Source organism: Halichoerus grypus, chromosome 12 (assembly GCF_964656455.1).
Source record: "Halichoerus grypus chromosome 12, mHalGry1.hap1.1, whole genome shotgun sequence".
NCBI classification, from domain to species: domain Eukaryota; kingdom Metazoa; phylum Chordata; class Mammalia; order Carnivora; family Phocidae; genus Halichoerus; species Halichoerus grypus.
Window position 1 is genome coordinate 12,825,285 of NC_135723.1, and position 27,927 is coordinate 12,853,211.

Here is a 27,927-nt window from a genome sequence, read left to right on the forward strand (position 1 = left end):
ACCAGACAAGTTACGTGCTTCCAAAATACAAGAGTGGGACAGGCATAGGGGAGACATTCCAATTCCAAAAGGGAAAAACTGGACGGAAGAAAGGGGTGACAGGTCCTAAGGAAGTCCGAAATCCAGCAAGGCAAATTCTAGTAAATCTTGAGACTCAAGAATAATCCTCTCTGGTTCAGTGCTCTGCCCTCCAAGCCTGCTGGAGGGGCAGCATCATCCCCATGGCCCTGTGGGACTGCCCCCACAGCTCTCTGCAGTGGTCACCCAGCACAGTGGAACCAAAGAGGGGAGGGCCCCCCCAAAACCAAGGAACAAACAGCCTCAACCTCTGGGCCTGTGGTGGGAGGGACAGCCCTGATGATTTCTGAACTGACCTTGAAATTAATTTTACCTTTTTCTTGAAAGATAACCAGTATTGCAACTGGATGGCTCTATGATCCCTTTCTGGAGAATCCCAGAGGTCCACAGCCTTCCTTCATTTCGTCCTGTCTCCATCCCCTTCAGTTCAAATGGCAGTGTCATATAATCTCCTTATCAAGTAATACTTAGCCATGCCTTTGGTGTTCTCTTCTAAACATATTTTCTCGCTTTTTGCAATACGGACAGGCTGAGAAATTTCCACATCTTTAAGTTCTAGTTCCTTTTAGTTCACAATTCTTCTTCAATTCATCTCTCTCCTCTTGTATTTTACTATGAGAAGCCACACTGGGGGCTAGGGCTTCAGTATACGAATTCTGAGGGACACAAACATTTAATCTGTATGTATACATAATGATGTATATATGTGCACGTGTGTGTACATATACATGCAGATAAGATCCATGAACATATATGCACATTTGTGTATATGCACATATGTGTATATATAGGTATTTATGTGTGCATACATGTTTTTAGATTTATAAAATTCCAAGTACAGCCTGTAAGGTGGATTCTATTTTACTATCATTTTTAGAGTTGAGGACCTGAAGCACAGAGAAGTTACATAATTTTCTCAAGGTCACATAACCAGAAGATTGTATAACGTGTATTCAAGCCTAGATAACGAGGCTACGCAGTCTGTGCTTTTATTCACTACCCCATAGTTATCTTCTCTATGTTAGGAATGAAAAGAAGAAAACAATAATAGGTACAACAGAGGTGTTTTTTTTTTTAATTATGGGAGAATATGCTTAACTTTATGAGAATAAATTAGAACACTTAGATTACATGGACAAATTTATAGAAAAAATGTAACTGAGTAAAACTGATTTAAAAAGAAATAGAAAACCCAATATATAGATTTTTAATCTGTTTTTAAAATCTGTAATTTAAGGGGCGCCTGGGTGGCTCAGATGGTTAAGCGTCTGCCTTCGGCTCAGGTCACGATCCCAGGGTCCTGGGATCGAGTCCCGCATCGGGCTCCCTGCTAGGCGGGGAGCCTGCTTCTCCCTCTGCCTCTGCCTCTCTCTATCTCTCTCTCTGATTCTCATGAATAAATAAATAAAACAAACAAAAAAAAAAAAATTTTTTTAAATCTGTAATTTAAAATCTATCCATCCAAAAACTACTAGGCCCATTTGGCCTAATAGACTGTTTCTATAAATCTTTTAATATACAGATAATTCTAATCTAGAGAACAGCAAAGGAATGGATATTCTTTCTCTCATTTTATGAGATTTACATAAACACCAAAACCAAACAAGAACAACATGAGAAAAGAAAGTTCTATGCCAGCTTACTTATAATGTAAAATAGATGTAAAACTCTAGAAAAATAAATCTATAAAGGTGTAAAAATGATATGTTATACCCACAGGTTTTCCTGGGAATGCAAAAAAATGATGTAATATTAGAAAATCTGTTTATATAATTTAGGCAAAGTTGAAGATCTACATACCTATGGTCCAGCGATTCTACTCTCAGGTCTAAGTTCCAGAGAACTTCAGACACGTGAACAACAACAAAAATGTACAGAAATGCTCACAGCAATGTTGTAAAAGTAAAAAATGGGAAAACAATCTAAACGTCATTCAACAGGTGCCATACCGATGGAAGAGAATAATGTAGGGCCTGAAAAACGAATGTATTTGAACTATTTGTGTTAATGCAGATAAAACTTATAAAATGAGTTGAAAGATAAAAAGGCAATTTTCAAAATGATGTATCAGCACCTAAAACAGTACTATGTATTGTTAAAAGACATATATGTACATACAAGGCTAAAAGTATTCATGATATTGATAATACCAGATTTAGGACAGTATTCATCCCTGTATAGGGAGGAAAGGGAACAGAAGGTCTCCTGCATGCATTTGTCGATCCATGACTTGTACACACACAGGTTTTGAATGCTCAAACCCTCTTCTCCCCATTCTCCCTCTTACTTATCAAGCTTCTATGCAGTCTTCAAGATTTAAATCAAATTTCATATCCTATACAAAGCCTTTTCTGACTCTTCTGGTTACTTGGTCTTCTGGGCTCCCACAGTTCTTGGTACAAACCACAATTAAAGCACTAATCATAAAATTCATTTGTCTCAAAATCCTGTCTTCCCCACTGTGGCTCCTTATATGAACTCTGGAGGATCCCACTTAAAGAAATTCAATTCAGTTCAGCAAGTCTCTAGTAGGAACCAAGCCCTATATTCTTAACCCTTGGCTGAGTGCTATGTTGCTAAACATATTACATGTTTCCTGCCTTCAAAAAGATTACATTTACAAAAAAAAAAAATTTTTAAGACAAAACTTAATATACATAAAGCTATTAGAGATGCTGTCCATCAAACATGCTAGGTAGAAGAAAGAACAATTTTGGAAGATCATGATGGAAATGAAATTTAAGCTGGAACTCTGAGAGAGAAGGGCCCAAGGGGTATACAGAGTGATACTGAATGGATCTTTGGAGACATCTTCTATTTTTTTTAAGATTTAATTATTTATTTGAGAGAGAGAGTGAATGCACGAGAGGTGGGCTGGGGCAGAGGGAGACGGAAAGAGAGAATCCTCGAGCAGACTCCCTGCTGAGCACGGAGCCCAACTCAGGCCCCTGAGACCATGACCCGAACCGCAACAGAGTTGGCCACTCAACCAACCCAGTCACCCAGGCACCCTGCAGACACTTTAAGGGGTCAGCAAATTTTTTCTATAAACAGCTCATTGTAAATGTTTTCAGCTTTGCAGGGCGTACGGTCTCTGTCTCAACTCTTCTGCTGTGACACAGTAGCAGCCATAGATAATACATAGTCAAGTGCCCATGCCTGTGATCCAATAAAACTTTATTTATGAACACTGAAATTTAATTGCACATAGTGTTCATGCGTTATATAAAATCCATTGGTTCATGTGTTACATAATATTCCTTGGATTTTTTTTAACCATTTAAAAATGTAAAAACTATTCTTAGCTCATAGACCACATAAAATCAGGCACAGGTTGAATTTGGCCCATGGGCCATCGTTTGCCCACCCCCAACGAACTAAATCAACCTGAAGGTAGGAGGAGGACTAGGAGCTGATAATGAATGCTAAACACTGGAAGGTCAACACGGGTGTGCATATGAAGAGCTTATAAATACCAAAATTAAATATACATACTAATAAATAATGCAAGCAAAAATATCAATAAGACAATGTTTTGTGAACTAATGTGTGTGGAAACACATCCCAAGCTGGCAATTTAAATTTATAATTTCCTGAGTTTTAGGAAGTAAGAAAGAAAAGAAAGCGCAATTATTGAACCAGAATGTATCTCACCACAGTTGCATCGGGGCTAATACAAGCCTGTGGAGTAGCCACTATTCGCCCTTCTGGAAACATTTACATGGAAGGCGGGGAGGAAAAAGAGATCAGACTTCCTACTAATAAAAATTTTTATAGGTGAAGAAGGGGCTAGGAATGGTGGGAAGAAAAAGATGTATTTTCAAGTTTGAGGATCAGCCCAAAAGATTCTGCTCTCGATCAAGTTTTGTGAAATGCCATCCTCTCTATAGGTATCTATGGTTCCTTTTCCTTTTTCTTTTTTCCTAAAAGATTCTATGCCTGAAATACCAGGCATAGTTTCAAAGAGGTTTCTGATTCCTTGGCTTTGGAAAAATCTAGATTTAAGTCCCAACTCTGCCTCATTTGTGGTCACCCTGCCCAGAAACTTTCTATGAGGTGGCATGCTGGTGATTATTATAGATAAATATCATGAGTTACTAGTCCACAAATTAATTTATATTTTGCAAGTAATTATAACAGCTGTGAGTTAGTGAGCTAATGGTAATCTCTAATAAATATAACAATAACAATCTTAGGAATTAACAGATGGATTAGGATAACATTTTGAGATAAACCCGAGAGTGAAAAGCTGATGCAGATCTGTGTACTTGCATATAACTATGGAAATCACTCCATAGCTCAGCCTTGATTTTAAACAAACAAATAAAGATGTTTATCAACAGTCATTACTTCACACAGAAAGCTTCTTATATGCCACACTTCTAAAATCAGCAAGACAGTTTAAGCTACATCACTTCAAGACTGAGGGAGACCAACTGTTAAGATATTGGGACCTTCTCGTAACTTCTGATATTCTGGGACTGGAAGGTGTCGATATGGGTAATAGATGGCCCAGACGTTTTTTTAAAGGCTCTTGAGAATGAATGTCAAGTACTCTCCACAGGGCCCACCACTCTGAGTTAAACATCTAGTAATTATTCACTAAACAGAGGCGTGTACCTTTGGGCAGAGGGAACTCTATGATTGATTACTCTGTTGAAAAATCAGAGTTCAGAAATTGATCATCTGTCTCTCATTTACTTTCCTGAGATTTGATTTCACCTTACGTTCCTCATCCTCATCCACAAAGCAAGGAGTGATATCTCAGGTCTTTCTTCTCCATTATTCGGCTGGTCTATAGTTTACAGAAAGGTAGCTTTCAACTAAGTATAAAGTCCTTAGTGACAATTAGAGCTGTTTAAAAATTAAATCGTCTTCCTTGTAAGAAGCAAGTTCCTTGTAGCTGAGTTGGAGAGAAGCTGGATCAGCATCTGGAATGGACTATCCTGGGCCAAGTGAATGAGAGAATGAATGATTTCTTCCAACAAAGAGAGTCTAATTTCATCAGGTCCCCTCCGAGACTCTGCATTCAATAGTTGCCATGGACCATGGTTCTGGGCAATTTTACATATATTTAATTTGGTCCCTGTAACAATCTTTTGAGGACTGTGTCAGGAGTTGAAACCAGGTATTTCTCATGTTCCTTTCTAAGATAGGACAGTCAAAACCAAAACAATGCAAGACACAATGGTTTTGCTTCACATGGGATCCACCAACATGTGGCCTGTTTAGAAGGATGAAATGACAGTGGAGCCAAATTCCCTTCCTGGCTCCTAAACGAAAGCGGTTTCTAAATCATTCAGAGACCACAATTTTATAAGTTGAGTCTGGTTGCTCCCTAAACGGGGAGCACTTCTCACAATAAGGGAGCCTCCCTGCCACCTTCTTCACTTACACAATCTTTGAAAAGCTCGTTCCTGTTGATTTTTTTTAAAAGATTTTATTTATTTATTTGACAGAGAGAGACACAGCCAGAGAAGGAACATAAGCAGGGGGAGTGGGAGAGGGAGAAGCAGGCTTCCCGCTGAGCAGGGAGCCTGATGCGGGGCTCGATCCCAGGACCCCGGGATCATGACCGGAGCCGAAGGCAGACGCTTAATGACCGAGCCACCCAGGCACCCCTCGTTCCTGTTGATTTTTCATTACACTGGCCAAAAGAGCTCAGTCCTGCACCCTCTGAAATTTCATTGTGTACTCTTCCAGATTATCTATAAACATGTTCACTAAAGAGGCCCAGCAGAAATCCCCGGAGGGGCCTCCCTGTTTACATGTCTCCATCAACAGCAGGCTCACACATCCTCCTTTCGTTTCCTCCATTCATACCTATGTGTGACAAAATCGTCCTCCTAATACCACTGCAACATAATTTGGAATAGCTTTGTTGTAAAACTTTGTTAACTGACTCCTTGAAAGTCCAAACAAATTACATTTGTTGTTCTTTTCCTGGTGCTTCTGTGCCTCCTCCAAGAATTCAGACATGTTCTAGAAAACAGAATGCTTTTCTCCATTCATTACACTAAGTGGTCAATGATCCTACAATTTTTGGAGTTTACCAATATGAATGAGATTCACCAGTAGACTTTCAGCAGGTCTCTGCCTTAGAATGGAAACAAGAGTGGAATTCATTAATAGTGAAAAATAAGTGTAATAAGTTATCTGACAATTGGGTCATTTATTCCCTCGAGCTTCTTCAGACCCTTATAAGGGATGCCACAAAGTTTCAGCAATTTACTTATATCCAGCATGCCAAGCAGGTAGAACATCCGGTTCCCTTACCGCCATTTGATCTAATACTACATCTCTCGCCTCTTTGCTTCAAAAGACATGATGACAGTGGAAATTTCTATGTTTCAACAAAGACCAAAGCAAAGAATTCATTGAGGCTCCAGATCGCCTTTCTTCCCTGTGAGCACATCTTTTGCACCCTGATCATCAAGCAGTCCCATTGATTCCCCAGCTGACCTTCTGCCTTTCATGTATAAAAAAGCTTTTATTTCTGGATGACAGTCCTTTTTGTGCTGTTTCTTCAATTCCTTTACAGTCTGACTTATTTACACCTGACCTGTCACACTTTGAGTCCTTCCCTGTTCTCACTTGAACAATTTTTTGCCTCCTTCCCCCCCCCATACCCCTACTTTTGTTTCTTTTACACTTTATGAGATGGATGCAAAAGTTTTCATATGAGCTCCTAATCTTTGGTATGCGACATATTTTCCTGCCCTTCCATTAATGTGTTTAAAGCATTTCCAGGTTTCCTACAAGTTACAGCTTTTTAAAATATTACTTTCAATGTTAACTTCATGCACACATTGATTTGATCATAGTTCCATTCTCTAAAACTGAATAATAATGTGACAGGATTTTTTTTTTTTTTTTTGCCTTTTACTCCCCTTCAGAAGGTTGAATATAATTGAGTTGTGAGCATTATTACAATAGTCACAGATAATTTCCTGCACCAATCCCTGTCTAATCTTAGGCCCAAGCCCAGTATAATTCCATCCCTTCCTTAATTCTGAAACTTCTTGCCTTATGAAGCAGGTATTTGTGTGAGATCTTCCAGTCTCAGGGTATGATTTCCCTGATAACTATTATTTGGTCTAATTTTCCAGTGTTATCTATAGAATTTCAATATCCTTACTCAAATTGTTTGCTCTTTGGTGGGGAATCTTAACCAGGGTCCCCGGATAGGTTCTAGGAGGTCTGAGAAGCTCCTGAAGTCATAGGCAAAACCATGTATGTCTATGGGAATGTGTACTTTTCTGACAAAGAATTCCATAGTTTTCATCAGTTTCTCTCAGAAATTATCAAACAAAAAAGTTTAAGATCCACTTGTCCAGTGTCCCTAAATATATTATTATTGAGCACAATTTTCTCATCCACAGAGTCTTTATTTCTCCAGCACTACTGTGTGCATTTTTGTTTACTGTTTTTATTATACCTATTCTGTTTTCATTATTTCTGTATATAAAATGTTATAATCCCATCGGTTCATCCATCCCTAATATTCCCATAGATTTCCTAACCCTGCAGGACCAGTTTTCTCCAGTTTCTACCAGTTTTCTCCTTCTACCAAGGCTAAGGGGAGAAAAATGGAATTGGGATCCTTACTTGCTACCCATCATTCTATCAACTATTTTTTATACTTCTAGAGTTTATATATCCAGTATGCATTTAAATACTTGAGGCTTTGCTTCTCCACAAAACTGTCAATTTTCTGTTTATACGGATGGATAGTTTTACCATCCCATCTTCATCCAACACACCACAGAATCCCCTTCTCCTCTCACTCCTCCTTCCCCACCCCGCCAGCATCGCCCTAACAAGGTCTGTGTCAAACTGGGTCTCATGCTTCCTCTGCACTTATCAACTTTCTCCCAATTTTTAGGTTAAACGCTAAACTGCCACTTAACAGATTTGCTACACACAGAGCTCATTTTCTGGCCCCCCACATTAACACAACACCTCAATGCACCATTATATTTGCTGAACAAACCTCAGATTCTTTTGCAATCTACACAGTAACACCATTATAAGTTTTATGCCCTACCCCCCCCCCCTTCTTTGAACTGGACTGAACTTACTGATTTGACTCCTCGCAATGGAAACAAGAATGATATGGCAGGGGGAAAAAAAGAATGTTCCGTGCCCTCTGTAAGGTTTTTTGAGAACGCATTTTAAACAATTACCAAAAATATATATTAAAATTAACTATGTAAAAAAAAAATCCAATGTAGATTCCAAAAGTCTAGCAAAAAACGTGAGAGTGTATTTTTAAGATGCATCAGGCGCACGGTTCTTAATATTTTCAATCCTCTCCTACTTGAGGCAGCGCACTCATACAGTTACTGTTCCATCAAGATCTCCATTGTTCTTCATCAACAGGATATTATCAAATGGTAATAATGCAATTGCTTACAATGCAATTGCAAAGACTCTTACAAGGATGTTCTCAGGATGAAAGATCTCCTCAGCCTTCTGCACAGCAGCTTATCGAGCCTGCTGCTAACCAGGTCATGTTCCAGTGACCCCACGATCCAGAGGTCCTCCAGGACCACAAAGGTCATTCCAAAGCAGTTAAGATAATAAAGAGCCAGGCAAGCTGAAACGAATGTTGCAGAAATTCATGGAGATTTGGCAGTTTGCATCTCAGGGGGTTTTTCTGTTAGAAACGATGTTTAAACTGGTGAACAGGATCCTGGGCCAGCCTGTCATGCGGATGTACCGACTGTCCTAACAACGCTCCCAATACTGCCGAACTCGATCACCATCTTACGACACCGAAGGAGAGTTCCACTGAGCGTTGCAGTGTAGGCTACGAGGAGAACTTCTCTCCTTTCTCTCCTTGCTGCAGTCCTAGGATCCACATCCTCCCCACCACTCTCCTACCCTACTGATCTGCTCCGCACCACCCCACCTCCTCATCACACGCACACATCTGCCAGGCAGAGGGAAGGAAGACTCCTCCTTGACTTGGAGCTGTCCTCTGGTAGAGACAAAGTATAGGAACGGGGCTCCTGCCACAGATGGTGGAGGTGAAGGATGAGGATAAGCCACAGGTCTGGGGTCTGTGGGATGGGCACCATAACGATGAGAAAAGCTACCATCAACTAAACATGAATGTCCCAGACTCTACGCCACATACTTTAGATGCACCGTTTTGCTGAATTATCACCACCACCCATGGAGGCAGGAAATATTATCCCGATTTTACAAATGAAACTGAGGCTTAGTGAAAGGAAGCAGTTTGCCCAAGGTCTGACTCCAAAGCCCATGCTTTTAAATAATACATCTAAAGTCTGCTGTTCTATCTGGCAGCATCTGACAGCTCAGCAGCAAAAATGAAAAAGACAGGAGGGAAGGAAATTCAACAGTAAAGGGGATGGTGGTGGAAAATCCTAACCCCACAGAAGTAGAAATCTGGACTGTGGCTAGGAATGGGAATAAGCATTTTCGGCTTGTTTTCCATAATTTCGATACTGCTTTTAAAAATGAAATTGATTTCCAGGAAAATGCTTGGAATGCTACCTTCTGGTCCTTGTCATTAAGAATCACATCACAATAAATCATGTTGCAAAAAGGACTCTAAAGCTTAAAAGTAAATACTACAGCCACCTTAATTATTTTGAACAAAAGAAAAATTATATTTAAGCTAAAACCATATTGTTTTCACATCAATAAGAATATTTACTTGACTGAAATCAATCCAATTAAACATTCTGCATTTATATGATATTATAAATTAAATGCCCCTCCCACAGACCAAGAAGAGGAAACATACACTCACCAAACACACCCAAGCACTCACACACACACACACACACACACCCGCTACTTTATGAGTTGTTTGCTACCCTTGTTAACTGAAACAGATGAAAAACCAGATCAGACTCAGAGGGAGGAGAGTTTTGCAAGGGTTTGATTTATTTCAAGAACTAACTTTTCTCAAGCTGGGCATCCGGCAAAAAAAAAAAAAAAAAAAAATGGATATTCTAAAGCATAGTCCTTAACCTTTTCACCCCCTTTCCTAATATGCAGACCTAACCAGTTGTTAACAGGACTTGTCCTAGGGGCCTCATATGTCTCTGGAAGTGTATCAACTCCCTGTGGATTTTACTCTACAGTAAAAGTTACCATAAATGTCCCTTATATTCATCTTCATGGCTGGAACTAATGCCCTACAAGATAACACCTGGGACATTTCTTTCTAAGCAGAAGTGAACTCAATCTTTTTTGTAAAACCACCCTTGAGACACCCCAAGAATTCAGAAAGGTCCGCACTTCCTCCCACAATCACACAGAGATTGATGCTAATTTCAGGATACAGCCTTGCTTCCTTTCTGCTCTCAATCACTTCTATGGAAATCAAACCTTTCCGTTTATTCTGCATCGCTGTGCTGAGCAGGCCGGGATGCTGTTCTCTCTGTAAGGCAGTCAGTCCAAGCAACTGTAGCATATTCTGTGCTAAGGTTACATAATGACAGAACTGGCCCAAGCAACAGGGGGCTCCAAGGAGGGAGATGGAAGGCATGAGTGCTAATTCAACAAAATAAAAATCATCCCAGTTATCACTCTCCAGGACTTTGAACCAAAAAGAAAGGTAGTTTTACCTTAAATTATCAATGTGAATATCAGTAGCTCTAAGGATAGGGAGGAAATCACCTAATAATGTGCTCATTATTCACAGATTTTTTCCAAGTCCCCATTGAAAAGTGCCATCCCATTATCCAGGTTACAAGAGTGACATCTAGTGGACTCTTAATGCAATGACCAAAAGGATTTCACATGGACTTTAGACCAGGGCTTCTCAAAATCTAACATGAAATCGAAATCACCTGAGGATCTTGTTAAACGGCAGATTCTGGTTCAGTAGAATAAACTAGAATCTATTATTTCTAAGAAGCCACAGGTAATGCTGATGCCACCACTCCATGGACCTTTAAGAGTGGCCAGGACCTAGAACATTTCGCACCTGCTTTTACCTTCAGGAAAGAAAAGAGGGAAGGGACATTTGAGAATCGTTTCCAGGTTAAAATTAGGCCAAATGAATTAACATGATTTTTTAAGTTCCCAGTTCACTAGCTCAACTCAGCATGCACACTTACGATCTCCTGTCTGCACAGAGTCCCAACACCAGTATTCCTTATCCTAAAGGCCAGAAACAAAACTAAGATGGAAAAGACCTTCCTTCACAACCACATTTATTTGTGGCATGATTTGCTCAAGTCTCCAACATAGGATCACTTCAGAATTTAACATCTTGCAACTTTTCTTTCATTGTTATTATTTCATTTGCCCAATAGTGAATTTAATATAAAAGTAATTTTGTACCATTATCAGTTCTTTTTTCCCCCCAGGTACCCTGCACCTGAGCAGGAAGCCGTCGGGGTACTGTCTAAGCGCCAAGCACACCTACTCAGAACTTCAGCAACATTTGCCCTGGACACCCCTAAGAACAGAACAGGATGTGTGACTACATCCAAATCTAGCCGTTTCCAGAATCCAGTCCTATGTGATTTATCTGAGCCAGAGAACCTCGACCTCCACGCAGAACCACCAGGCTGTGCTCTCCGCTGTAAGGTCAGGTGTGAGCTCCTCCACAGAGGGGCTCTGCCAGGCTGCACTCAGACTCCTCCTGCCAGAGCTTCCACCTCAGCTACAGCAGACCCTGTCTTTGGTTCTAGGTCACAGTTCTAAAAGCCATCAACATTGAGGAAAAGCAGTCTCTCTTTCCCCAAACACATACACAAACATGTACAAAACCCACTTTCTAATCCAGTAAAATCCTGTAGGGCAAGTGGATTGATCTAAGACGATCATTTCTTCAACAGTGGAACTCCTATTTCAAACAAGGAAACAAAAGTGGAGCTGTTTGGGCTGAAACGGAGCTGGAACACTTGGAGATCTGCCTACTTGATTTCTCCCCAGGCTGCCCATTGCCCCGCACCCCTGAATACTCCTCTTCGTGCCCCAAATACTCCTTCCCACCCTAAATCCCACCCCCAGCTACCACCCAGTTTGAATCAGAAACGATGGATCTCACAATAGCTAAAACCATCCCAAACTCCTTTATCACTCAAGGACAATATTGTTTTCATTACCCAGATGAAGCTAGAGATACCTGTTTCATTATAACTTGACTTAGTTATGATTCTAACAGTTTTAGCAGCGGCAATCAAAGGATTTATCAAAGGATGTACCAACTAATTTCCTGATGGAAATTTGCTTTTAAGTCATAATTAAGGATCTCTGTAATGAGTAAACAACAGAATTGTTGATACCTCTTCCATTACTCTTGGCAGTCCTAAAGGGGAAAATAGGTAGAGGAAAATGTCACATAATTCTTCCTCAAAAGGGGGACAAAGATAGAAAATGAAACTCAACATGCCAGTTTCAGTAAGTAGCACTGCATCGCTTGCTTACATAGTAGGGAAATCTGCCTCGGTCAGAATTCCAGTTACGGCACTTACACGGGACCTCGGGCAAGTTAGTCATCTCTATCCTCAGTCTCCTCATCTGAAAGTGAGTATAGCAGCAGTACCTATTTCAAGGGGCTGTTGTGAAGACTGAATTAATATATGTTAAGGTAGTTAATAACCAACACGAAGTCATCATTCAATCAATGTTACCTCTAATGATGATTATAATTATTCACATAGTATTATTAAGAATAATGACTATTAATATTCTCCTTTAACTGAATATTCAAAATGGTATTTGATTCTCTTGGATAATTTTAGCCAAATTTTTTTAGGTGTGATTTATTCCTTTTTTTAAATTCAAGTGTAATTAACCTACAATGTTATATTAGTTTCAGGTACAGAGTATAACGATTCAACAATTCCATAAATTTCTCAGTGTTCATCAAGATAAGTGAGCTCTTAATCCCCTTTATCTATTTCACCCACCCCCCAACCCATCTCCCCTCTGGCAACCACCAATGTGTTCTCTGTATTTAAGAGTCCGTTTTTTTGTTTGTCTTTTTGTTTGTGTTTTGTTCCTTAAATTTCACATGTTAGTGAAATCGTATGGCATTTGTCTTTCTCTGTCTGACTTACTCCACTAAATATTATACCCTCTAGGTCATCCATGTTGTTGCAAATGGCAAGATTTCATTCTTTTTTATGGCTGAGTAATATTCCATTATATATATATGTGTGTGTGTGTTTGTGTGTGTGTGTGTGTGTATATCACATTTTCTTTGTCCATTTATCTATGGATGGACATTTGTGTTGCTTCCATATCTTGGCTATTGTAAATAATGCTGCATAAACATAGAGATGCGTAGATCTTTCCCAATTAGTGTTTTCATTGTCTTTGGGAACTACTGGATCATATGATAATTTTATTTTTAATTTTTTGAGGAACCTCCATACTGTTTTCAACAGTGGCTGCACCAATTTGCATTCCCACCATCAAATTTAGGCAAAACTGACAGGCATAAACAACATACAGTCCCATCGATTCTGCATCTATATTGAGAATACTGAGAATGCAAGAGAAGCTAATAAGATCCTAAATGAATTTCAGCTTTTTCCTTAAGATACAGCACCTGTCCTTGTGTCTCTATTTCACCTCTTAGTGAAATGCATTAAAAAAAAAAAACATTTATCAACTGGAGGCAATTCTGATTTTTAAAAATTACATTAGTTTTTGAACAGTCATAACTATATTTATTCTTTGTTCTCCTTAAACACCATATTATCTAATTTATTTTAAATTTAAGAATTTTATTTTAAATCAAAGCAAGCTGAACTTTTTCTCAGGAGAAGCCCAGAGGGCGGCAGCTATCATGCCAGGAGCTGGCATATCGGCCCTTTTTTATCCGCCTGCTGGACTGCTCAATTCTCTATATTCTTAGGACTGTGCCAAAGTCCTCGCCACTTGGCTTCAAAGTAACCAGAATTTTCAAATAAAAAAATTTGTTTTGTTTAAACAAGAATCCAAAATTCATAAGGACCTGAGGCACACATAAGCTTTATAGCAAATATTCAAAAGCTACCTTGCCAAAAGCTTTGGAACAAAGGGGATGGGAGAAATTCAGACAATTCATGCCTTAATTTACCAAAAAAAAAAAAAAAAAGACTTTTGAACATTCTAACGTGTCAGTACTGAGTAATCCAAAAGTTTTCAGAAACCTGTGAGATGTAACCTAATGTATTCCCTATCACCACCAGCACTTCTGTTCCAAATGTATCTCTAGGTATTTTTTACTGGGTAAACATTATCAAAGTTCATTGCAGTCTTAAGGTTACAAGAACAAAGTGTTTAAAATATTCTATAGTTCTCTCACTTTTTTAAACTGGGGGACAAATCACCACAATTTTTGGCTCTCAAAGGGAGATGTATCTTATAGAGACAGGTTCCCATCTTGTGGGCTTCTCAGAGATTACTTCTGAAAATCATTTTTGTCATGCTTCATTTTGTTAACCGTGAGTTTAGACTAAATCTCAATTAACCAGACAATTCAGTAAACTAGAAGTTCTATTCCCTTTGACAACTAGATGACATTGCTATATACAATTCTCCTCAAACTATATTTCTTTCAAGAAGTTGGTATGAGAGTTCTCAGTACAAGGAGAATTTTTTTTCCTTTCTTCTTTTTTTTTTTTTGTAACTGTAAGAAAAGATGGATGTTAGCTAAAGCTATTGTAGTAATCATTTCACAATATATGTAAATCAAACCATCACACCGTATGCCTTAAACTTATACAGCGATGTATATCAATTATTTCTCAATAAAACAGGGGAGAAAAGAATGCTACATTTTGGTAATGGCTCAACTCTGTAATTTCTTTAAAAGATGATCTAAGAACAGTTTTATAAAACAAACAAAAAAAATACCATAGCATGTTGCTCTCCTTTCCATTTGGAAAAAAAAAAGAAGAAGAAATTAAAGTAGAAATTCCCTTAAGAAAGAAATTCAACTATGTACCTTTATTCTTTATTTTCTCTGCCCCTAAGCTGCCATAGATAGTTTTCATAGAGATTTTTTAGTAGCTTCCTAGAAACTATTTTACAAAGTTATAATCATTAGTTCAACAAAAATAATAATAGGAGCCACTTTCCATTGAATTCTTACAAGAGTCAGGTACAGCACAAAACACCTAGCATACACTACCTCATTTAATTCCTTCAAAAAACATGGAAACAATTATAATTATTGACCTTTTTGCATAGGAAGCAGCTAACACCAGGGATATTAAAAGACTTGTCCAAGATTTCACAGTCAATAAGTGGCGGAGTCAAGTTATGAACCCAGGTCTGCCTCCAAAGCTCAAGCTCCCCCAGGTGCACCTGCTATACGGCTTCTAAATTCCTTGAAATCAAGGGCCCTGTTCTTCCTCACCTGGAAGCCTTCAGGAATTAAACCACTGCCTACTCCATAGGGGACTCAAGAAATTGTTGCTTAATTGAAGAATCAAGAGTCATTTGAAAGCATAAATTGAAAACATGATAGACAGAAACCTACAATTAATTGCCCCATAGCTCAGAATTCAAATATATTTCAAGGTCACTTATTAGGTTTGATACCTTCTAGAGTCATAATAAATGGGTCATTTGTCAAAGAGATGATGGAAAAAGATTAAAAGAATTCTACCATCTATCGAAGAAACTAAAAGACAGGCACCCACAATGTATCAAGCACCAAAAGAACCATTAGTTTGGATATAGCAGGAAAGGAAACAAGTTTTGAAATATTAAAACCACGGTTCTGATCCAGGTCCTCTGACATTCTACCTACGGCCATAGCCACGTTGCTTTCTCTCTCTCGGTCTCCCTTTCATCAGTATAAAATAAGAAAAGAATTATATATACACACATAAAATGTTTACAGAGTATATGTTCAATGGAAGCCTGCCTGATTATTTTTACTGTTATTACCAATGCATCAATTAAATTAAAGATGTGATGCTATATGCCTGTTTAAATTATACTTTCAAACTTCAGCTTTAGTGTAACTATGGTAAAAAAAAAAAAAAGTCACACAAGAAGAGACACATGTATATCATTTATATTTTCACTTTTTGAAAAATCCTTAACATGGGTTAAAAAAAAAAAAATATTCCCAAGGTTACCTAATCTATTATGATTTAACAGCATTTTAATGTTTTCTAAGGAATGATAGCAAAGTGCTGCATCTCTTCAAACTTGGAATTTACTGCCTGTCTGAGTCTCTGCTTGTGCCAAATTAAATATACAGTATAATGTCCATACCAGAAATAACATAGCACAGCTTCCTGCTCTATTCCTTGGTTGAATGAGCCCAAACTGAGGAAAGGAAGACATGATTTTATCATCTGAATAATTGTTTTCTTCAATTTCTTGAATTAGAAGGTACTCCAGAAAAAAAAAAAAAAAAGTTTTAAAAGAAATTGCCATGTGAATTATCAGGCCATTTAAAGGAAAAATTCTTTTTGAAGGCCCTACATTTGAAAGGCTCAAGAAAAAGCATAAAAAGAGTCATATTAATGAACTGTTCAGAAAGTCAGCTTCACCTAGCTACTCCACAGTACCCAAACTGCTGAGGACTGAGGACTGCAGCATCTCTTGGCCTGTGAGGTCCAAGTAAATTGTAGACTAATGCTTCTTCCCAGGAGATACCAGCCAGAACTCTTTTGAGGAATTTTGTAATAGAAGAGCATGGAGAAATGGGATGGTAGATGGAAAAAGATGCCCTGGGGGTCTAAGGAAGGTTGCTGGGTTTTTTTAAGGTGAAGGACATGGTCATATCATTAGCCACTGATAGATAATGCACGTGTTAGAGGAGATAAAATGCAGGAACAATGCCTTTAAGTAGGGAAAATGTGGAAAGGGACAAGTCATCCATTGTGATAGGAAGGAATGAAGTGAACACACAAGTAGGAGCTTGGGGGGTATGGCAGAAGAGAGATGAAATAGTTCTCTTCCGACTGCATCTGTTTTCAGTGAAATAAGAGACCATCTTTTTTTTTTTTTTTTTTTTTAATAAATTTTTTTATTGTTATGTTAATCCCCATACAATAAGAGACCATCTTTGGCTAAGGATGCGGAGGGGGCAAGATCTGAGGAGAGAGAAGAAGTGAAATAGTCATCCCAGAGAAAATAAATGTGTAGGCAGTGTGCCAGGATCGTGGGTAAGGCTGAGGGCCCACTTGAGAAAGATGGCCGTGAACTGAGTAAGACTGTTGACAAGGTAGCTATGTTTTCCTCTAGCCATACACTACGTGACTGTGGGCATGGGAGAGAAGGAGAATTAAGTTTATCAGCAGTGGGATTCTGCCAGCTGAATACAAAGAAGATGGCATAGTCACCAAGAAAAAGTCTCGATCAGGAACATTTTTACTCATAGTGCAGCATCAGTATCACCTGGAATCAGGCAATGCATCTTCACAAGATCCCTATTTAGAGATTCAGATGCATCTGAAAGTCTGAGAAATACCTGAGTGGTGGCCAAGTAAAAACAAGAAAAATCATTAAGGATGTTGCTGGGGACATCTAAGTGGATTGTAAAGCCACGAAGATTGTTGACAGAAGAAATGACTGGGTCAAAGGAAGAGATGCACAGAACCATATGGGAATGAATGTCCAGGTCATAACAGGTGACCCGGAAGGCTTGGAATCCTGGGGGTGACTGAGGCAAATGTCTAAAGGATGATGCGATTGGTATTCTTTTAAGGGAGGGAGGTAGTTGTGGTTGTCTCATCCCCCGGTTTGGTCTCTTTGGCAGTTGATACCGATCATGAGGGCAACGCTGTCGCTGAAGAAGCTGTGGTTTTACAAGAAGGACACAGAACCCATGAGCTTCCCCAAGGCCTGCTGCAAGCAGTACAGACTGGGAGAGAGATGGTCTTATGAGGAACACAGAGAGAGCTGAGCAGGCTTCCATTAGATCCACATGCGAGCGCACCCCTAAGGGCACAGAAGCAGTACGTTGTTAAGCATTTAGGATAAAGGTGGCCACCCAAAGATCTGTGCTTGCACTAATAAGCACAATAATTCTGTTTAAGAGTAGAGAAATTTATTGATCTCAGAGAAGCAGAAAAGAAAAAGGGAGAGAAGGAGGAACAGAAAGGATAGGGCGATTGATAATGCTCTTCAGGACAGTGAAACTCCCTAGTAGCAGCCAAAGTGCATGGTTAAAAAGATGAGGTCTCCTATCCGAGATTGTACAAGTTTCATCTATAAACACCTCCCCCATTTTCCTTGAAAATATACAGTATAGTCTCCTCTCTTCATGAGTATATTTGTGAATGGATCTTCTATGATACTGGAGAGAGGCTGAGGTAAGTGAGGATCATGAACCCACAAGGCAGAGGAGAACATGCAAATACAGGCTCCCAGGATGTTGAAGAAATTTGAGAGAGAGTTTTGGATAAACGCAGGTTATGAAATTAGGGGGATTATGATATTAATCATATATGTAAAGGGAAGTGGCCCCACTGATAAGTATGTTACACAATAAAATAGATTCTTTTTGAAGACCAGCCAACTGCTTTTTCTGGACTCTCCTCTCCCAGCCTCCCAAACCCTCCTGTCATTATAAATATAATTGTTTGAACGGCTGAGATACATTTCAGGGCGCCTGGGTGGCTCAGTCGATTAAGCCTCTGACTTAGGCTCAGGTCATGATCTCAGGGTCCTGGGATCGAGCCCCAGGTTGGGCTGCCTGCTCGGCAGGGAGTCTGCTTCTCCCTCAGCCCCTCCCCCTGCTCGTACTCTCTCTCTCAAATAAATAAATTCTTTAAAATATATATATATATTTACATTAACATTATGTAATTATTAATCCCTTGGGCTATGTGTTTCTCAGGGGCAAGGCCCAACGGTAATGGAAACAAAAGAAGCACTGAAATCCACAAGTTCTTTTTAAAAATCTGAATTCTCATGGGGCACCTGGGTGGTTCAGTCAGTTAAGCACCCAACTCTTGATTTTGGCTCAGGTCATGACCTCAGGGGTGTGAGATCGAGCTCCAAGTTGGGCTCCACACTCTGTGTGGAGTCAGCTTGTCCCTCTACCTCCCCTTCCTTGCTCTCTCTCTCTCTCTCTCTCTCTCTCTCTCTCTCCCCCCTCACCCCATCCCTCTGCTCTAAAATAAATAAATAAATAAATAAATAAATAAATAAATAAATAAATAAAATATAAAAATCTGAAAAGCATCCAGAATATGTTCAACAAGTAGCAAAATGACTATCTCAATGCTGTCTACTTTTGTTTAGCTTATTCATTTTTAAAAAGTTGGCAAAGAATAGGGAGGAAAGAACACAAGTGGATAATCAACCTGAGAAGTTAAAAATTGCGTATATGTAAAATAACACACAAATCAAGGATCACTACTTTTCAGAAATTTATATTCATGCATTCAAGGTCTGTGATCTTTCAGATGGGGTTTAACAAGAATTAAGGAGAGTGAGCGGGGTCCCTAACTAATTCCTGAGACCATCAGGGTCTTCCATTATAGACGTTCAGCTCAAAACTCAGACAACTCAAATTAGAGGCAAAGCTATAATTATTACAGAAAACTGAATTATAATTATCCTGGCACTCACCCATAAAAATATTTCCCAAATCTATTTTAAAAATTAAAAACAGACCAAGGTCTAGAAGCATATCTAGGATCCATCTTAGTATGCTAGTTTCATTCAAGCTGAATTTGCATTTGTTCCTTAATCACAGTGCTGAACCAGTCCTCTACCAAGAGGAAACAAATTAATTCTGAGTTCCTGAGGAAAGACCCTAGTAGATCTTCTCTTATTTCTTACAGATAATAAAGCTGCAATCAACTGGATCAAATCAACACAGTATCCACTTTATGTGACTGGGACAATTCAAGCAGGAAAAGCATAGTTCTGTCTTTAAAGAATACATACACACACACACACGGAGTTTCCCATATCCTTTGCCTACCATAATAAAAGCCAAGGATTCTAAATTTCATTTTACCTCACAGTGAAATAATTGAGAGCATACCCAAGATGCCAGAGCTCTTGGCGCAAACCCTCAGGAGGGACAGCAGAGGTCTATACCAAACTTTTTAAAAAGACATTCTTTAAAAATAAATAAATAAATAAATAAATTATAAACCTTATACTAGAACATAGTGAACACCTCCCACATGATGTGATGTGGAATTATATATAAAGCTTTCCAAGTCAAAAACACTTTCTCCACACACCAAAAACTGAAGACTAGACTTCCATTATTAGTGATGAATTCCCATGGGTTCCAACATGTCCCTCTGCTTAAATGCCTATAAGAGGGATTTCCATCATCAATGAGGAGGATCAGTTAGTTGACGCAACCCTTCAGCCAGGAGCAAGTCTGATGAGAGGGTGTGGGTTGGAGCAGAAGGCATTGGAATCATAGCACTCTCTCGTCAAAGGGAGCAGGATCTGAAGGAGGAGTCAGCAAGGAGGCAGATCAGAGTTGGGATCCATCTATGCAATTCAGGTATCAAATTTCCTATCTGAGAAGTGAGAAGGCTAAATTTGATGATAGCTAAAAAGTGCAAAATTGACACTTTTGTGAAGCGTGGTAGGTCTGGCTAGAAGTGTAAGGGTAGCCACAAAGGGCTCAGAAGTAGGGAACCAAAATGTCACTAATGCTGGTCATAAAAGCACTGCTGGGGGTGCCTGTGTGGCTCAGTCGTTAAGCATCTGCCTTCGGCTCAGGTCGTGATCCCAGGGTCCTGGGATCGAGCCCCGCATCGGGCTCCCTGCTCAGCGGGAAGCCTGCTTCTCCCTCTCCCACTCCCCCTGCTTGTGTTCCCTCTCTCACTGTCTCTCTCTCTGTCAAATAAATAAAATCTTCTAAAAATAAATAAATAAATAAAAGCACTGCTGGAGGAAAGAGGGAAGGCACTAAAGAAAATGTTCTACAACTGTAACTATGTCAAAAGGCAGCTCTACAGGGAAATCATAGTAACACCTCACTTGTAAAGAGACCACAAATAGAAATGGAGAAAAATTCTAGACTCACATTGGGTCACTGAATTGCTCAAATTTTTATTAAAAGAAATGGGAAAGAAAGTAGTGTGGCCGAAGGAAATAATGTTCTTAAGACTAAAAGGATGATTAGCAGTGTTGATGGATTTGCTGGCAAATGGAAAATGCTAGCTTTGATGTGCTCCGTCAAGAGCACTCGCTCTGAAATGGCCACAGTAAAATCCACTCCTTCCTTCAACAGATGTTAATACGGTGCCTGGTACGAGCTTTTGCTGGATGTGAGAAAGGATACAGTGATAAAAAAAAAAAGAAAAAAGACACCTCTACTCTTAAACTTCCAACTTCTGACAGAAGACATTACAGATACATCAGTAAATACAGTGGAAAATGATACAATCGAGTCAAGCAAAGGTTAGGGGTTTGGAAGAAGAGTTGGAGTTTCTGTTCTCATTTTTATTTGCGAAGGATCACAGTTCCTTCACATATTCATTCACACTAGCCAACGTCAAGAATTTCTAAGGACAAGTTTAGACACTTAATAAAGAACAGCAGTTCCTGAACCATCTGCTTTGCTCTGAAAATAAAGATCCGTCACACGCAAATTTTCATTTTACTCCAACCCTGTGAGAATATTATTGTCAGCTGGGGTAGGTAACATTTGGTTTATAACTGACATGGTGAACAAACCATGCTTTATAAAATGGCTACAATCAGTGCTTCTTTGGGGTGAAAAAAAAACAAACCATCAGATGAGGCCAAAAGTCACTCACTTTCAGCAAGTTCCTTTGATCCATTTAAGTGTCCTGTTACTAATCTTCTGATGAAGAAATGTGCAAAACACAGAATTTAAAATAAACAACAGAACCTTGTTATAGTCAGACAAAGATATATAACAGAATATCCTAAAAGTTTTTTTCTTAAAAAGGGAAATAATCTCCCAAACTCATATCATACAAAACGGCAAATCAGAGCAGCCCAACCCTATGTTGTGTGTATCATTCCTACCTGGTAAGGAACAATACTGCCATGAGCTGTGCCCCAACGTTTTGCTTCCTTTTGGCCAATAAGATAATTAGCAGCTACCTGGGTCAAACATGCCACCTGCCAGGAGAAAAAAAAAAAAAGGTAGTTTACACAAGCAGAAGGTTATACTACGAAAGTTCTCATTTGAATTCACTTCATGTCATTGCAAAAAAAAAAAAAAGAGAGAGAGAGAAGCAACTCCAAACAGATCAGCAAATATACAGGCATCATCATACAAAGAAAGGAAGAGCAGTATTACATTATTGCATGAGACTAAGTATGAATAACATTGGGCTCTGCAAAAGATTACCTGAAGACAGGGGTCGACCCTATAGATAAAACCTTGGGCCAGTCTTTAGCATCAAGACCACAGCAAAATACATCAGCAACCAGTATATTCCTTTCCCCTTTTCACCCACATCCTTTTACTTTCTGTCAAGATGACAAAAAAAGAGCCTTTGTCATCACTGAGGAGCTGAACCAGTCATGAGCCATATTCCTCTAAATTTCTCATTTCATGACAAAAATAACAATAATAAACCTCTATTTTGTTTATATTGGTTCAGTCAAGTTTTCTGTTACTAGCTGCCCAAAGCATTCTTACTGACGCAGAGGATCCAAATTATTTGACTTGTTAAAATTCCTCAGTGAATCATCCTCATTTACACAAAAAGTGCTCTACCCCTCTCAACTTAGTCCTAACCCCACACCCTCATTATTATACTTAGTTCAGTTTTCAAAAGCCCTAGATCTATTAAAGGGGTCACCTAAAACCTTAGAGTCAACCTCTGACTCCTGCAGTATTTCATATACATAACTTGAAAGCCTACAATAATTCAATTCCATTTGAGGATAACATGAGGATAATGAACTTGATTCCCAGTGACCCGCCACAAGGAGCTTCTGTTCCCACAAATGGGAACATGCCTCCTAGGGCCCAAACTATGGAAAGACAAACCTAGTAACAACCTTCCATAGTTCCCAGAAAAAAAGCTTCTGGCCTCATAACATAATCATGATATACCATGGGCTCATTTTTCCCATCCTAGATCATCAGATGCGAGGGGGAGCCTCCCAAGCCAGCAAGTCAAACAGATCCCAAACTGAGTTTGGCTCCTGCAACAACTCCAGGGGTGGTTTTTCAGGGTTTGGGGAGGCAACCTGTGACTGGCCTCTACCTGGCCCGGCGGCTTGCCTCCCACACAGCCTATTGATAGGGCTCAGCCTGCATGAATCTCCTAGAGCAGCATTCTCCTTTCCTTTATTCGTGGGATTGACCCTCACTTTTATGTTCATTTACTGCTCTGTTGAAATTGGAACTGCCTTATGGCAGCTGGTTCGGCTGTACCACCCAGGTGGCAAAACTAATAAACCTTGAGTCATCCACTTCTGGACCTCCATCTGGTCTCGGGCATTTGAACCACAGAGCATTCCAGGGCTGCCTGGGGCTGCCTAGCGCTAATCACCATCTCACAGATCACTTCTGTGTCTTTCAAAATGGAAAATCAAATCAACATTTTGTAGTAAAAAATGCACTGGATGGGAAGTCCAGTTTCACGGTTTTTCATTTCTGTCGACTCTAAGTAGTTGTACAACTGTAGGTATTTAATTGAACTACTTTGACCTTCAGACACATTCTCTATAAAATCTTGGGCATTTGACCAAAACGGATGGTTTTCAATCTTTTTTTTTTTAAAGCAGAACTCCTGTATCACATCGAATAATGCATGAAATCCTAATATGTGAGCAGGTAATACCTCGAGTGTTCTTGTTGAAGCAGAAGCTGGTCTCCAATGTCACCCTGGGCAGCACGAACACAAAACACAATTTGCAAAATAGTAAATGGCCTTATATTTGCTTCCAAGGTCTACACCTCTGACTATTACTCTTCTTAACAGTCTGGCAGATACCAGAGATGAAACTGTAGTCATTTTCCCATAAAAGCTCTTCCTGAAGTTGGGGACATTTTCTCAAGTCTGAGGTTTTTCTCTAAGAAAGGTTTTTCTTGGATCTAGCTCTGTTGGGAGTGGGGATGGGGGTTGTTCCTTTCAAATAAATTCCGGTGAAAGTCACTCTCCAAGTTGCTCTGGTGCTACTAGGCCAAGGATCCACATTGATAAAGGTAATTCTTTGCAAGCAAAGAATCGTAAGAGGCTTGGTATTTCTACTTTTTTAATTTCAAAGTCAACTGCTAGGCAATAGACCAACATCAGCATAGCTGCAAGAGGTAGTGGACTGGGGTTCCTGGGTGGCTCAGGTGGTTAAGCATCTGCCTTCGGCTCAGGTCATGATCCCAGGTCCTGGGATCAAGCCCCACATTGGGCTCCCTGAACAGCAGGGAGTCTACTTCTCCCTCTCTCTCTCTCCCTCTGCCCCTCCCCCTGCTCCTGCTCTCTCTCTCTTTCTCTCAAATAGATAAAATCTTTAAAAAAAAAAAAAAGAGGTAGGACTGACTGGATGATCACAGGTTAACCTGTGAATCCTAGATTGATCCAAGATGGTTGACAGGACTAGGTATGGACTGGATTCTAGGCTGGAGATCAGCCTGACTGCCTCATTTCTGGTCCATGACCTCTTTCTTTCTTCTCAATTTTGACTTCTGTGTTTCTGACCCTACCTTGCTAAGCTGTATCTTTGACAACTATTTCATAAAAGTAGCCCTATTTAGAGTAAGTTTGAATGGACACTCAAAACTTATCTCATAGACTATTTCTAAATGGATCTCTATCTATTTCTTCCACACAATGGTAACTCATGAAAACAAAAAGCATTTCAGAACTAGCAGGCTCCCACTGGGCAGAAAGGTTAGATAAGATTTTAAGCCACGGCCACCCAAAAACAAAGCATGATTTGTCAGTAACTATTCAGAGGCAAATCTGGGGGGAAAAGAATTCTATTTTTAAAAAATAGAGAGCAACAGGGCTAAACTTAGCAACCCACTGTTTAAAAGGGGCATTGCAAATCTGAGAGTAATCTACTATTTACAATGAAGTATTTTAAGGCAGGAGAAGGGGAAGAAAGTCAACAGCTATGACGTGATTATGTATGAAAAATCAGGCTTCCTGGCAATTAATGACAAATTTTCCACAAATCAAAAGAATGCAGGATGTGACTTTTACGTTAATAACTACATACTGTATATCCATTCTAAATATTGCATTAGATCATTACTTTCATCCCCTAAACTTAGGCTCATTATTTCATCATGTGGATGCTATATAATTTACTCAGAATGTTGCCTTTATATGGTTTCATCTAAACAAAAAGACCAACTTTGGTTTAATAATAATCATTCTGACAGCAAAACTATTATTTTAGATAACATAGTGGGTCCTGGTATTCTGTGTGTCTAACCAGAAAACCAACGGGGTGGTCAAAGAGGATCTCAAAGGGCACAGCCCCAAAAGACATGAGGAAGAATACACCCAATTATTTTCCAAAGCAGCCCCATGCTGTCTGCCACATGTCTCACGTCTACCAAATGAGGATTGAGCTGCAATAATAGAATCTTTCATCTCCAAAAGGACAACCAAGTATGACAGGTAAAGTGGGGAAAACAACACTCAAACTCTGGTCCGTTGCATCATAACTGGTGGGTTTTTCCTTCCTGCTCCCTTGCACAGACTCTGGCCTCCAACTGAGCTGGACTGAACACCAGTCATGCTTCGCTTCTTCACCCGCCCATCTCTCCATCCACTCTTGAAAGCCCATTTTCAACACCACCATTTCCATTAAGTCCCCCTCATCACTGAAGCAAAAAACTATTTTCCCTGCCTCTGAACAAACACAACACCTTAACCTGCCTATTCCGGCTTCACCTTCATAGTCTAGCTAAGAAGACCTAGATCAGTGGTTCCTAAACCTAGCTGTGCATCATAATCACCTGGAGAATTCTTGGACCCCACCCCAGGCCCACTGAATCAGACTCTCCAGGGATGGAGCCTGGGGAAAAAAAATAATTTAACCAGTGCATCATTCACTGCACACCAGATTTGAGAACCAAAACCTCAGGAAAATCTAGCCAAACCCCTTAATATTAGAGATGTCTAAAGAAAGAAACAGAGAAGGAAATAACTTATCTGAGGTCACACAGCTGGTTAATGACAGAACTCTAAACTACTCCAACTACAGTGTCCTCCTCCATGTTACAATATTATTCATAGCTGATCCTATCTCTCCTTTTCACCTGGAACTATTTCAGGTTAAGAACTGTGTACTGCAAACTCTTTGTACGTTCTCACAGGACCTAACATAGAGCTTCTGCACTAATTTTTTTTAACACACAAATGAAAACAGTAATGATTAGTTTCTTTATTCAACAAATACGAGTGCTGCTTTGTAGAAGGCATTGTGTTAGGTACCAGGTATGCAAAAGTAAATGGAAAGATGTAGTCCTGCCCTCTTTGGACTTAAGAAAAGTGAAGACAACTAAACAGTTACAGGAACTGCCATGGGGAGAAGTTTAAAAGCAGAAAGAACAACATGGGTGAAAGCCCTAAGGCAAGAGAGTGGCATACAGGAAAGAGAAGAAAAAAGAGAAAAGGAAAAAAAATCCGAAAGTAGACCAATGTAAGTGAAGCATGACAAGAAAAAGATGGGAAATGAAATCGGAGAGGATGACAGATCACACCACCTCCTGCAGGTCATGGGTAAGGAGTCATTCTCTGCACACCTTTCAAAATGATCGTTTTATTTTTTGAAGTCATCACTACACCCAACGTGGGGCTTGAATTTACAACCCCGAGATCTAAAGTTGCATGCTCCGCTGACTTAGCCAGCCAGGAGCCCCTCACCATGATCATTTTAAAATCAGGAATTAGGGGCACCTGGGTGGCTCAGTCATTAAGCATCTGCCTTCGGCTCAGGTCATGGTCTCGGGGTCCTGGGATCGAGCCCCGCATCTGGCTCCCTGCTCAGGGAGAGGCCTGCTTCTCCCTCTCCCACTCCCCCTGCTTGGGTTCCCTCTCTCGCTGTGTCTCTCTCTGTCAAATAAATAAAATCTTTAAAAATAAAAATAAAATCAAGAATTATAGCACATCATCCTTCTATTTAAAACTCATAGGGCTTCCCACTGCATTTGCAATTAAATCCAAAGAATGGACTGAATAGAGACAAGAGAAAAAGGGGGCCAGTTATGGAGATTGTGAAGGTCCGGGCATAAGTTGATGATAGCTCAGACTAGGTTGGTGGCAGTGGAAACAGAAAATCTAGTGGGTTTAAGAAATATATTAGGGACAGAATGGACAGAACAGGTTTCTGCCTGAATATCTGGGTGAGCTTGAAGGCATTAACAGAAATAAGGGAGTCAGAGAGAGGAACAAGGTGAAGGGAAAGAAAATAAGAATCCACCTTTGCATATGTTGAATTGGAGATACCTGTGAGACAATCATTCGGGCTGGAGTCACCAGCATATAGAAAGTATTTAAAGTCATTCCCTAAGGGAAAATATAAAGACGTAAAATTAGAGAAGAAATCATAAATAAGATAAAACAAGAGAAGATGAGTCTCCATGTCAAAAACAGCCCTTCCTCTAATCATATGGCCAATGATGCAAGTACAAACTACCAGCGCCAATATACCCCAAAACGGGGGGTAAGTTAAATAAACTACGATGTCCATATGTAACAGCAGACAAAGTAGGCATTTCAAATGATACAACAGAAGAATATAGTCCCATGTGGGGAAACGTTTACAATTTTTTTCAACTTTTTATTTTAGAACAGGTGGAGAATACAGAAAACTTACCAAGATGGTAAAGAGTTCCCATATACTCCACACCCAGTTCCCCTATTACTTTTATTTTTTTCTCTGCTTGAGTGTAATTTTTATTTATTTTTTAAATTTTAGTTGACACAATGTTACCTTCGTTTCAGGTGTACCACATGGTGATTCAACTTCTCTGTA

At 39.6% G+C, this 27,927-nt stretch overlaps 1 protein-coding gene across 14 annotated transcripts in view; it reads right to left on the minus strand.

The window, feature by feature from the left end:
• The window catches only part of SUGCT (succinyl-CoA:glutarate-CoA transferase), a 773,157-nt gene that overhangs the window by 558,414 nt on the left and 186,816 nt on the right, over nt 1–27,927 (minus strand). For 13 of the 14 annotated variants that reach the window (XR_013443062.1, XM_078059977.1, XM_078059983.1 and 10 more), the window contains one exon: nt 22,006–22,101. The exons of the other annotated variant lie outside the window; for it this stretch is intronic. Coding sequence is in view for 12 of the 13 variants with exons in the window: in XM_078059977.1 (XP_077916103.1) it covers nt 22,006–22,101 (96 nt within the window). In the remaining variant the exon portion in view is untranslated. The remainder of the gene's footprint in view (nt 1–22,005; nt 22,102–27,927) is intronic. 14 annotated transcript variants of the gene reach the window in all.